Source organism: Nerophis ophidion, linkage group LG07 (assembly GCF_033978795.1).
Source record: "Nerophis ophidion isolate RoL-2023_Sa linkage group LG07, RoL_Noph_v1.0, whole genome shotgun sequence".
In the NCBI taxonomy this organism is placed as follows: Eukaryota; Metazoa; Chordata; class Actinopteri; order Syngnathiformes; family Syngnathidae; genus Nerophis; species Nerophis ophidion.
Window position 1 is genome coordinate 44,058,688 of NC_084617.1, and position 14,158 is coordinate 44,072,845.

At 41.0% G+C, this 14,158-nt stretch overlaps 1 protein-coding gene across 4 annotated transcripts in view; it reads left to right on the top strand.

Moving 5' to 3' along the window:
* Positions 1–14,158, top strand: part of kiaa0825 (KIAA0825 ortholog) — a 523,244-nt gene that overhangs the window by 180,516 nt on the left and 328,570 nt on the right. For 2 of the 4 annotated variants that reach the window (XM_061906242.1, XM_061906241.1), the window contains 3 exons: positions 986–1,204; positions 1,277–1,581; positions 4,780–4,886. In XM_061906242.1, coding sequence (XP_061762226.1) covers positions 986–1,204; positions 1,277–1,581; positions 4,780–4,886 — 631 coding nt within the window. Of the gene's footprint in view, positions 1–985; positions 1,205–1,276; positions 1,582–4,779; positions 4,887–5,374; positions 5,669–11,123; positions 11,399–14,158 lie in introns of those variants that run through there. The other 2 variants (XM_061906244.1, XM_061906243.1) reach the window with 2 other exon arrangements.

Here is a 14,158-nt window from a genome sequence, read left to right on the forward strand (position 1 = left end):
GTTAAAACTCTGCTATGCAAAGCAAAACCCATTTATCAACAACACCAAGGAGCGCCGCTGGCTTCGCTGGGCCCGAGCTCATCTAAGATGGACTGATGCAAAGTGGAAAGGTGTGCTGTGGTCTGACGAGTCCACATTTTAAATTATATTTGGAAACTGTGGACGTGGTGTCCTCCGGAACAAAGAGGAAAATACCATCCGGATTGTTATAGGCGCAAAGTTCAAAAGCCAGCATCTGTGATGGTATGGGGGTGTATTAGTGCCCAAGGCATGGGTGTCTTACAGATCTGTGAAGGCACCATTAATGCTTTATGGTCCATACAGGTTTTGGAGCCACATAAGTTGTCATCCAACCAACGTTATCATGGACGCCCCTGCTTATTTCAGCAAGACAATGCCAAACCATGTGTTACAACAGCATGGCTTTATAAATAAAAGAGTGCGGGTACTTTCCTGGCCCGCCTGCAGTCCAGACCTGTCTCCCATCGAAAATGTTTGGCGCATTATGAAGCGTAAAATACGACATCGGAGACTGTTGAACGACTGAAGCTCTACATAAAACAAGAATGGGAAAGAATTCCACTTTCAAAGCTTCAGCAATTAGTTTCCTCAGTTCCCAAATGTATATTGAGTGTTGTTAAAAGAAAAGGTGATGTAACACAGTGGTGAACATGCCTTTTCCCAACTACTTTGGCACGTGTTGCAGCCATGAAATTCTAAGTTAATTATTATTTGCAAAAAAAAATAAAGTTTATGAAGTTGAACATCAAATATATTGTCTTTGTAGTGCATTCAACTGAACATGGTTTGAAAAGGATTTGTAAATAATTGTATTCCGTTTATATTTACGTACATCCATCATATGGAAACGGGGTTTGTACAAAATGTATCAAAATGAACCCCGCATCTTTCAATATTTTGGTAGGTGGCCCTCATTGAAAAAAGTTTGTCCGCCCCTGATTTATTTGTTGACCTCTCTCATCAGAAACGTCACAAGCAGAGCCTGTCGTGATCGGCTGTATCCGAGTGATGGTCACCAAGTCCACCAATAGCCTCCTGACTCACCTAGTTTCCATGGTGACAGAGGAGCCCAGTGGAGTCTTCGAGGCGAGAGATGTTCCAGAAAGTGTTCTGGCTAAAGTTCCCAAGGATTGGAAGTATGCACCTGTGGAGATGCAAGGGAAAGGTTCCTCCTCTTCAAAAAGTAGGCATCGAGTACTGTGCTGCAACTATTTCATACCCCATGGAACATTATGTGTGCAATGTCTCCCTGCAGCTTTCATATCCCTCGCCATCCAAGCTATGTCCTTCATTTTCACCAACCTGCCATTGTTGGTAGTGACTTTGCCCCTCCCCATCCGCCAACTCTTCCAAGTGGCGGAGAAACACCTTTCCCAGCATGCCCGGCAGCTGCGCTCTGTGGGCCTGCTGTTGTGGTCCCTGTTGAACTGCCTGATCCATAGACTGGGGGACCCGCACTCACTGGAGGAGATCAGTGGACTGGCCTTGAACTGCCAGGCCAAGGACTGCCTGACTCTGCTGGCCGAGTGTCTGCAGGCTTCAATGGGGATTCAGCAGAAGGTGAAGTTGTGAATAATGGAGCAGTAATCGCAATCATGATGGTCTAAAATAGATAATAAATAGTTACTCTGGGGCAACACGGTGAAGGAGGGGTTACTACGTCTGCCTCACAATACGAAGGTCCTGAGTAGTCCTGGGTTTAATCCCGGGCTCGGGATCTTTCTGTGTAGAGTTTGCATGTTCTCCCCGTGACTGCGTGGGTTCCCTCTCGGTACTCCGGCTTCCTCCCACCTCCAAAGACATGCAGCTGGGATTAGGTTGATTGGCAACACTAAATTGGCCCTAGTGTGAGAATGTGAGTGTGAGTGTGAGTGTTGTCTGTCTATCTGTGTTGGCCCTTCGATGAGTTGGTGACTTGTCCAGGGTGTACGCCGCCTTCCGCCCGATTGTAGCTGAGATAGGCACCAGCACCCCACGCGACCCCAAAGGGACTAAGCGGTTGAAAATAAATGGATGGATGGTTACTCTGAGGTGCTTCGGTCAAACTGTATCACGATATGTGATTTATATCGGTCGATATCAATGATTTTTTTATATTTTTTATGACTTACTAAAATAAGGACCAGGATAAAAAATTAATGGAAAACTTTTGATTTAAAATAAAACCTTCCTCTGATTATATTCCCCTCAGCTGTCAAGACAGAAAGGAAAGAAAATGTCAACGCGCATGGAAAATATTCAATGTAAACCTAATTCTAAAATTGAATAGCTCTTAAAATGAAGGTGCAGCAATAAGGAATATGTAAGAAATGCTTCATAAAGTGTAACAAAATATGAACATAGAGAAACCCTAGAGTAGCTATGTCCTGCAGGTTTAGTGCCAGGGTGTTACAGCTGTGCTCTAAAGGGTGAGCGTGGTGTGGTGTTAGCGGTCTTGGTGTTGACGAGCGACTTGCTTAATTTACAGACCACATTGGTCTGACTATGGTCCCTTTTTTAAAAATCCCAAAAAATTGTCATACTGCTTCGGTGACATTTACCATTTTATTCACAATTTCTTAATTTTTACTTTCTCTTCTCACTCCATGCAAAGAATCAACGCCAAGACAACAAGTTGATACCGCTCCCTGATTGGCTGTTGGCATGTAGCTCCCACTGATCAGTGATCACTTCCTGCTTTGCTCGGTTACCAAAGAGCGAGTGCCTTTGTTCATGCAACCAATCTTGCTTTGCAACTCCCAGTTTCTTCTGACAAATTAGAAAAAAATAATTGAAAATGTTATCAAACGCATTTTTTTTTTTTAATCGATTGTGTCTATTACGATATATGGTATCGTTTTCTCGCCCAACAATAATTACTCTATACTTTCCTTTCATTGTTCAGGGTTAGGTCATTCTAATGAGGGAAGTGTGATGAGTATATACCGTATTTTCTCGACTATAAGGCGCAGATATATATATATTTTTTTTTCTCCAAACTCGACAGTCCACCCTATAACCTGGTGCGCCTAATGTACGGAATACGTTTGATTGAGCTTACCCCCCTTCATGCTATTTTATTTGGTACATGGTGTAATGATAGGTGTAACCAATAGATGGCAGTCAAACATAAGAGATAACTGTATATTGCCACTATGATAGTAATATGTCTCAAGTAAACATTTCATATGTTCCATTGAAAATATAGAACATTACACACGACTCTCCAAAATACATCAAAATGTTTTAGTCCGACTTTGGCAAGCTATGAAGCCACACCGCTTGAACGATTGTCCGCCCATTAAACATACGAGTATTACTAGGGTGTGTGTATAAGGTAAGACATATTATCTGGTGTTTTGTTTTTGCGATATTATGCAAAAACAACTTTTTTTACCTTCTGGTACCTGCTGATCTGTATTTGGGATCTGCATAAATCCTGAAAAATTGTGCATGTCCGCCTTTCTAGTCTGTGGCAACACTGTAGCCAATAAACTTATTATTTTTCTCTATGTTCTTGTTATGGGACATTCATCCTCCGCTGTTGTTGTTTCTTATATAAAGTAGTGTAATGTTCTTACTTATATCTGTCAGTAAACTTGTCATGAAAGTGCTAAAACATACCGTTGTAGTGAGTTTACATTATTCACCCAAGGAACTTTAGTTATTGGAGAGTTCCGGTGTGGTTGTTTCTGGATGAGGAGATGCTGCTCTGTTATTGATTTAAGTAAAGTCTGAATATCATTAAAACAGTTAGCTCCATCTTTTGACATTTCTTCCACTCCCGTCCTTGCACGAGACACCGGTACAACAAAGATGATGAGGAGAATACGCTGCCGAACGTGAACTGCGTGAATAAGACCGCCCACAAAACATCGCATCCGGAAGCAACTGTCAGAAAACGGCTTGAAGATGATCTGTACAACATAATCTATGCAACATTTTGACCAAAGAACCACCATTACATGTTATGTTGACCACAAGGAAGTGTTTTGCTTTTAGAAAAAAATAATAATGATATGAATCCTTTAATGTGCCCAATAATCTGGTGCACCTTACATATGAAAAAAAGATCAAAAATCTACCATTCATCAGCAGTGCGCCTTATAATCCGTTGTGCCTTATTTTACAGAAAATACGGTAGTATGCATTTTTATACGAAAACCCATATTGTTTTGATAGTAATGCATTTAGATAAAAATAATCCAGTATATCAATGGTCACCAACCACCGGTCCGTGTGACGGTACCGGTCCGTGACACATTAGCTACCGGGCTGCAGTGAATCATGAAATAATTTATAAAGGACTGCATTTTCTCCGACCTAACTTTGGCTTGTCCCACTGAACACAACAATAAGCTTGTTTATAGATATACAATACAACTCCTCATAGGAAGTGGTTATATTTGTTATAACTGTGTGAAATGATACAATACACATTCATGAACATATCAAATACAAATGTGACAGATTGTAACCCGAAGACTGGTTTCCATCTGCATCTCATTGCAGAGAAAGAAGCCCCCACTAATTCAGCGTTATAGTGACTAGTATTTTTCATGCACTTATTTTTGCTGTATTTATGTGGCACAAGTGGAAAGCCGGTCCCTGAAAATAAGGCCTACATTAAACCGGTCCATGGTGCAAAAAAGGTTGGGGACCACTGCAGTATATAAAAACAAAATATGATTTTTACATCATTGTGCTGTTGTGGTGAACACAATCTCGTCATCATAATCATCCCTCAAATTTCTCCCTCCTGTACTTTGTCCCCGACAGGGTGTTCCCAAACCCACGGTACACAAAGTACTGCAGGCTCTGGAGGAGAAACGGCCAAAGTGGATGAACATGCAGCTGCACAAGGCCCGCAAACTCTGCACAGACAGGTGAGAGGTCAACTGGAGATATTATAACTTAGAGGTCATGGTCAAAATGGAACGATATCCGATATCTGTTATTTAAACCATTTGCCTGTCATAAAAAATATTCATGAAGTTTGATTCTTTTATGAATGTATTATGAGTCTACTGAAAATGTGCCCAAATCTGCTGGGTCAAAAGTATAGATACAGCAATGTTAATATTTGGTTACATGTCCCCTTGGCAAGTTTCACTGCAATAAGGCGCTTTTGGTAGCCATCCACAAGCTTCTGGCAAGCTTCTGGTTCAGTTTCTGATCACTCCTATTGACAAAATTGGTGCAGTTCAGCTAAATTTGTTGGTTTTCTGACATGGACTTGTTTCTTCAGTATTGTCCACATGTTTAAGTCAGGACTTTGGTAAGGCCATTCTAAAACCTGATTCAGCCATTCCTTTACCACCTTTGACGTGTGTTTGGGGTCATTTTCCTTTTGGAACACCCAAATGCGCCCAAGACCCAACCTCCAGGCTGATGATTTTAGGTTGTCCTGAAGAATTTGGAGGTAATCGTCCTTTTTCATTGTCCCATTTACTGTCTGTAAAGCACCAGTTCCATTGGCGGCAAAACAGGCCCAGAGCATAATACTACCACCACCATGCTTGACGGTAGGCTTGGTGTTACAGGGATGAAAGGCCTCACCTTTTCTCCTCCCAACATATTGATGGGTATTGTGCCCAAACAGCTCAAATTTTGCTTCGGATGACCACAGAACATTCTTCCAGAAGGTCTTATCTTTGTCCATGTGATGTCAGACGAAACAAAATTTTTGGTGTTTGGCCACAATACTATTTATATATATATATATATATATATATATATATATATATATATATATATATATATATATATATATACATATATATATATATGCAATAAATACATATATATATACATACAATATATATATATATATATATATATATATATATATATATATATATATATATATTGTATGTATATATATATATATTGTATGTATATATATCTATATGTATATATATATATATTGTATGTATATATATATATGTATTTATTGCATATATATATATATATATATATATATATATATATATATACATATATATATATATACATGTATATATATATATATATATATATATATATATATATATATATATATATATATATATATATATATATATATCTTGATTGGATTATCCAGAGAATAGTGCTCGATACCGTGGTAGAGCGCAATAAGTAGGTGTGGGAAAAATCACAAGACTACTTCATCTCTACAGAACTGTTTCATGAGGGGTTCCCTCAATCATCAGGAGATTTTAATGGAAGCATTCACATACAATTGTTTATATAGGGCACAGAGTGGGTGGGTACAGGCAGGCGTAGGGGCGTGGTGATTGGCTCATTTGGTACCTAGGAGGTGTTTCCGTCTGTGGCGGCATGTTGAGATGATTTCACTGCGCTTGTTGAGAGATGACAGCTCTGGATGATGAATAATAAACAGTTTCTCTTTTAAGCATAGGTTGCATCTTTTATTACCACTGTTGTAAGGTGTGCTGGATGCAAGAATTTGCCATGTTATTGAATGTTCAACATTATTGTCTTTGAGGTTCCAAATGTGTTTGATGAATTCTGTAGAATTCCGCAAAGTCTGGTTTCTAAAGGAGGCGCTGTGATTATTCCATCTTGTTTTGAACGCTCCTTCGGTTAATCCTACGTACGTGTCGGATGTGTTAATGTCCTTGCGTGTTACCTTTGCTTGGTAAACGACTGATGTCTGTAATACCCTCCGTTGAGAGGGCAATCAGGTTTCTTGCGACAGTTACATTCCTTATTGGTTTCAGAGTCGTTTAGTCTGGGGGTGGGCAGTCCTTTTGCAATTGCTTTGTTGTGGTTTGAAATGATTTGTTGTATGTTATTCATACAGCTGTAGCTCAATTTAATGTTGTTCTTGTTGAATATTTTTTTTAGGGTGTTGCCTTTGGGGAAGTGTTTGTCGATCAGAGTGAGGAATTTGTGGCCGATATTGGTTGAGACGTTTTTGCTGAATAGCGGATTGTACCAGATGATGTTGTTTCGTTTTCTGCTCTTTTTTGGTTGGTTTCCTGGAGTGGGTTCATAGGTGAGGGTGAAGTCGTATCCGCTTTCATCAAGTGCTTTCTGGTACGGGGGGGTTGCTTGGTCGAATTCAGCTTTGCTAGATGACAGCATCGATAGCCTTTTATTAATTCCGGTAGGTATTCTTTTCGTGGTGGTGGGTGGGTGGTTGCTGTCATGGTGCACGTATTGGAGTGTTGTGTTGGGTTTCGTGAATGGTTGGTAGCTGTTATTTCTCAGGTTGAAAGTGACGTCAAGGAAGTTGACGGTTTGCTTGTTGGCTTCAATCGTGATCCGTAGGCCGTTTTCTTTGAAGATTTGGCATATGCGCTTCTTGGTGTTCTCGCTGCTCCTTGGCGAGGCGCGGCACACTGCCAGTCCGTCATCACGGTAAATACCAAGGTTCAGGTTGAGGCTAGCAAGCTGGGAGAGGAGGAAACTCCCAACGAGTTCACACGTTTCTGCTCCGTCAAAACTCCCCATAGTAACCTCAAATGTTGAATTGTTCTTTTTTTGCCATGGTGTACTGTTGCGGATGAGTATGGAGTTCTTTGCGTGGATGATGATGTTTCTTTCGTTGCCTGTGATTGAGTCGTAGTCCGAGGCGAAGTTTAGTGCTTGGGTCAGTAGGTCTTGCGTGATGGAAGGGTAAAACTCTTGTGTTGTTGTTTGTCTTGGATGTTGTTAAACCATATGATTACTGCTGCTGTATTTCTCCATTGGTTGAGTGGTGTTTTGTCCTTGATTTTTGTGTTGATTCTGTCCAGGATTATTTTGCTGATTTTTCCTATTTCAGATTTAGTTGGGTTTATTAGTCGGCATGTTGGGTTATTTGCGAAGTTGGGTTTGTGGTCCTTCAATGTGATGAAGGCTTCTTTGTTGGCTGTGGCGTCCACTCTGTCCTCAATATCCAGTTCGGTTGCGATCCGCTTGTTTTCCAGGTGGATGTTCTGTAAAGTGTTGGGTTGCGCTTTTTTGTATGATTTGGTGATGCTTTTGTCCGGTAAAGTGTTATGTTCTGGTATGTCCATTCGTAGAAGTTTGTGGTTTTATCGGCGGCTATGATGAGGTTGCTTACTTTCTTGATGCGCTCCGTGTCATTTTTCAGCTTGGTGAGGAATGGGTTGCGGGCTGGTTTAAATTTGACTGATTGTATCATTTTGAGCATGTCGTTCTCAATGTCCTTTAATTCCTTGACTGTGTGTGGGTTCTTGGTAAATTTGAATCCGTAAGTTTCCTTTTGCGTTCCTTTTGTTTCAGGGTGGAGTGTTCCGTCTTTTCTATCTTTTCTATGAGTCTTTGCCTGTAGTCCTTCTGCGCGGGTATGGGGATGTTCTTCATGGAGTAGTCGATGCTGAATTTTTCCATTTCGGATCGTCGTACAGTGCTCAACAAATGTCAATTTGGAGCGGGATATGTCTTTATCTCCTTCGACATCGAAGAGTTTTACCCTTCCATCACGCAAGACCTACTGACCCAAGCACTAAACTTCGCCTCGGACTACGACTCAATCACAGGCAACGAAAGAAACATCATCATCCACGCAAATAACTCCATACTCATCCGCAACAGTACACCATGGCAAAAAAAGAACAATTCAACATTTGAGGTTACTATGGGGAGTTTTGACGGAGCAGAAACGTGTGAACTCGTTGGGAGTTTCCTCCTCTCCCAGCTTGCTAGCCTCAACCTGAACCTTGGTATTTACCGTGATGACGGACTGGCAGTGTGCCGCGCCTCGCCAAGGAGCAGCGAGAACACCAAGAAGCGCATATGCCAAATCTTCAAAGAAAACGGCCTACGGATCACGATTGAAGCCAACAAGCAAACCGTCAACTTCCTTGACGTCACTTTCAACCTGAGAAATAACAGCTACCAACCATTCACGAAACCCAACACAACACTCCAATACGTGCACCATGACAGCAACCACCCACCCACCACCACGAAAAGAATACCTACCGGAATTAATAAAAGGCTATCGATGCTGTCATCTAGCAAAGCTGAATTCGACCAAGCAACCCCCCCGTACCAGAAAGCACTTGATGAAAGCGGATACAACTTCACCCTCACCTATGAACCCACTCCAGGAAACCAACCAAAACAGAGCAGAAAACGAATCAACATCATCTGGTACAATCCGCCATTCAGCAAAAACGTCTCAATCAATATCGGCCACAAATTCCTTACTCTGATCGACAAACATGTCCCCAAAGGCAACACTCTAAAAAAAATATTCAACAAGAACAACATTAAATTGAGCTACAACTGTATGAATAACATACAACAAATCATTTCAAACCACAACAAAGCAATTGCAAAAGGACTGCCCACCCCCAGACTAAACGACTCTGAAACCAATAAGGAATGTAACTGTCGCAAGAAACCTGATTGCCCTCTCAACGGAGGGTGCTTACAGACATCAGTCGTTTACCAAGCAAAGGTAACACGCAAGGACATTAACACATCCGACACGTACGTAGGATTAACCGAAGGAGCGTTCAAAACAAGATGGAATAATCACAGCGCCTCCTTTAGAAACCAGACTTTGCGGAATTCTACAGAACTCAGCAAACACATTTGGAACCTCAAAGACAATAATGTTGAACATTCAATAACATGGCAAATTCTTGCATCCAGCACACCTTACAACAGTGGTAATAAAAGATGCAACCTATGCTTAAAAGAGAAACTGTTTATTATTCATCATCCAGAGCTGTCATCTCTCAACAAGCGCAGTGAAATCATCTCAACATGCCGCCACAGACGGAAACACCTCCTAGGTACCACATGAGCCAATCACCACGCCCCTACGCCTGCCTGTACCCACCCACTCTGTGCCCTATATAAACCATTGTATGTGAATGCTTCCATTAAAATTTCCTGATGATTGAGGGAACCTCTCATGAAACAGTTCTGTAGAGATGAAGTAGTCTTGTGATTTTTCCCATATATATATATATATATATATATACATATATATATATATATATATATATATATATATATATATATATATATATATATATATATATATATATATATATATATATATATATATATATATATATATATATATTGGACTGCACTCTCATTATTATGTTAGATCCACAATGGACTGGACTTTCACAATAATATTATGTTAGACCCACTCGACGTCCATTGCTTTCGGTCTCCCTTGGGGGTCCTCTCATATGCAGTCCTCTCCAAGATTTCTCATAGTCATTCACATCGACGTCCCACTGGGGTGAGTTTTTCCTTGCCCGTATGTGGGCTCTGTACCGCGGTTGTCGTTGTGGCTTGTGCAGCCCTTTGAGACACTTGTAATTTAGGGCTGTATAAATAAACACTGATTGATTGATTGATTGAGTGAATATATATATATATATATATATATATATATATATATATATATATATTACATTTGTATATATTTTATAATCTTTTTTTATTGCAACATTCAAAAATTAGCTGATTATGATGATTGCTATCCTCTTGTCATATCTTGTTTTAATATCTTATTTGCAATTGCAGTTGCAAGTCCAAGACGTTAGATGGCAGCAGTGTATAGTTTATGGTGTTTTTTTCATTTTTTTGTGGCCGCCTAAAAAGCATTAACACTGTAAGTATTCTACTTTTTACAAACCAGCTTTTTTTTTTTTTGTGACTTGCATCTTGGTTGTAATTTTCACTAACAAATATGGAGGTGTTGAAATCGCAATGTAACATCGCCAATGCCAATCAGTCGTATGTCAATTGCAAAGCTATAATGTATAATGTACATTTTTGGACAAATGAAGCCTCACTTTGCTTACCTTGGAGCATATTTTTACTTAATGTCTTTGTGGGCATAGAAAACTGCCACATTAACTAGAGGTAATTTGGCTCTCAGTGCTGCTGGAGTGATGGCCAAGGGCGACAGGGCTGATCTCATGTGCAACTTGGGTACCGTAAAATGGCACTGTTGGATTACATGAAGGATTTTGCATTAAACGGGGTCCCTGCAGGAATTAAAAAGCACTGGATTTGGTACCCATCGCTACCTCTGTCACTCATTAAATGACATTTTACATGCTTTTTCACCCAAAACATGGCCTCCAACTGATTGCGCGGGGCCTCACAAACAGCGCGTGATTTTCATATAGAGAGAAGCGGCCCTGCTGAGCATCCAGGACAATGTCCATCTAAGGAGGTAAAACATATTTTTATTATTTTAGATTTAAAGTGATCGATCAATTATGATCTCTTGTCCTGTGCAACAAGCTGATAAGTGCACTGCTGGCTGACCAATGACCTTTTTCTCTGCATCCTATTGCTGGACCTGCGGCCCCGCAGTTTCTTTTTTCACCACGACCAACCCATGCTGGCTAAAAAATGGCAACTGTCATGAAAAGAGTCAATGAAATTTATAAAGATAATGAACATTAATAAGAAATTATTTTTCATACGGTGACAGGAGGAGGAGAGTGGGTGGGCGTTGGCCGGAGGCTCAGAGATGGCATGGGGTGTGTGTGTGTGTGTGTGTGTGTGTGCGTGTGTGCGCACGTGCGCATGCGCGTGTGTGTGCGTGCGTGTGTGTCTGCGTGCGTGCGTGTGTGTGTGTGTGTGTGCGTTAGGAGGGGAGAAAAGGATGAGTGATTATGTATCACCTGTCTGAGGCGTTCAGTGAGATCATTACTATTCATTAAACTAACCTTCACAGGGAAGTGACGCCTGGCTTGTAAACAATCACAACAGAGTGTCCGAGTAAGAGACGTGCGTGTGTGTGTGCATTTGCGTGCGGACGTGCGTGTGTGTGTGTGTGTGTGTGTCAGACGGAGTTACTCCAAAAAAGCAACTTCACTCACTTTCACACACAAACGTATCCTTTAAAGCTTCCCTACAAAGAACATATGTCCTCCCAACCTAATTTTCCCCCTCTCATCTACCTGCGTTAGCCCCGCCCCTTCTCCTGTAGTCACCCAACTTGTCTTTGCAAAGTAATTTGTAGAGGAGAAGATTATTGTTCTCCATCATGGTGACCCTGGCCGGGCTGACGGGATGCATACCCAGATGAAGATGAATGCAGTTATTCCTTGGCGGAGGTCTGCCTCTTTCAGGGCACATTGGCCCTAATGACATGATTGATAGGCTGTCCCAAATCCGGAGGGGCCCTCATTAATCACCCCGCTGACTGAATCCAATCATCTGCTTCACCTGCACAGTGATAGACAGGAAAGGATACACGGCGCAGGTGCTGACACGGGTGCACAGCCAGCGTCCTCGACAACACGACCGCTGGGGACGCCGGGCGAAAAAGAGGAGGCGACGCGCGGACAAGATGGGGCCCGCGCTTCCTTCGCCACCTTCAATGTCAAGTAGCCAATGACGGGCTGACAGGCAGCATGCCCAGCACCTTATAATTACCAAGGAAGATAGCCATTGAGAGGGAACAATGACAGGAAGTGCGTATGAAGGTTTGATGGACGATAACATTCATCTGTATAGGAAGGCTAGGAAAATGATGGGGGCATCTGTCAGGGATGGGGACCGTACGCGGGCGGGGGACCTTGACACACAATTACACACACACACACACACACACACACACACACACACACACACACACACACACACACACACACACACACACACACACACACACACACGCAGGACATGCTTAAGTGTACGCACAAATCACTTTTAGTGCACACACATCCTTCGGTCAAGATTCGCTTAAAATGTTTCAAAAATAGTCGCAGGAAACACTTCTGCTTCTGTGCAAACTCACGGGACACTTCATTAGGGACAAGTAGGATTATGTATATGCTTTTAGGTGCTTCAATGTATTTAAAAAGGCAATTTTGATACAACTGTCCTATTAGATTAGGGGTTCTTAACCTTTTTGGCCTTGGGGTCCAACCTTTCCACTACATAGCAAGTAGAGATGCGCGGATAGGCAATTATTTCATCCGCAACCGCATTACAAAAGTCGTCATCCACCCGCCATCCACCCGAACCAATATTTGATCAAAACCACATTTGCCCGCCACCTGCCTGTTGTTATATATCTAATATAGACGATGCAAGGCATTAGTGAGGTTAGAAAGCTTTTGTCTGTTAAAGAAAGGAGACTGATCCAATGCAGCAGAGACATTCAATGCGTGCCACGCATTAATATCTCTTGGCCACGCATTAGTGGCTAAGAGATAGTAATGCGTGATAATATTATTCATCATTAATATAATATTATTGTCATTTCCATTAAGAAAGTGTTGACTATTGTTGCCAATGCCCTCAGATCAGGAGTGCGTTCCTCACACTTTGTGTACGCAGTTGCAGCAAGCAGAACGATGCTTTTAAGAAGTAAAAAAAATGTTTTAGAGAGACTAGGCCTATATTTTCGTTAGGTAAAAAAAAAATTCTGAATTTGTTTCAATTAATATTTACTTGTTAACGTTATAATGCTCAAATAGGAACGAGGGAGGGGTGCACAGTGAAACAGTGAACAATTTCGCGACAAAGATGAACCTTTATTGATTGATCTGCAGCCATGACAAAATATCAGACAATCTCCATTGTCAACGACAGGCAGGAAAAAAAAGATAAACACATCGCTTATGTTGTAGGCATAGGCATAGGCTCATACGTTTTTAAGTTGAAATAAAAAAATTAAAAAAATGTGCCTCATAAGCCTTAGGCTGTCAATCACACGCACAAACTTAAATTATACAATAACATATTTATTTCATCCCTATTTAAACAAAAATAAATAAGATAAATAATAATAATAAATTACCTGCAACTTATTGGCCAAGGCAAATAGCTAAAGGGGGGAAATCAAACCCATCAGACTGCACTTTATCATCAAACTTGAATTATGATGAAAATAGACGGTCGCGACAAACAAAGCAGGCTAAATAGCCTTACATTGTAGCCAATCGGAGATGTGCTTCACTTGAAAGCAAGGCCAAATAATTACCACGCAGTAGTTTATCTCGAATAGAAAAAAAAACACAATAAACAACGCAATTGCCTTAATTCCGTTGCATTGTAGTGCGCCCAAACAACACGTAACCATCAAAATTATTCAGCTGACCGAACTCAATATAGTTTAGACATGGGCTTATTTGGTATAGCCTAGGTAACGTAGACTAATTTGTTTAACGTATCCAACCGTTTG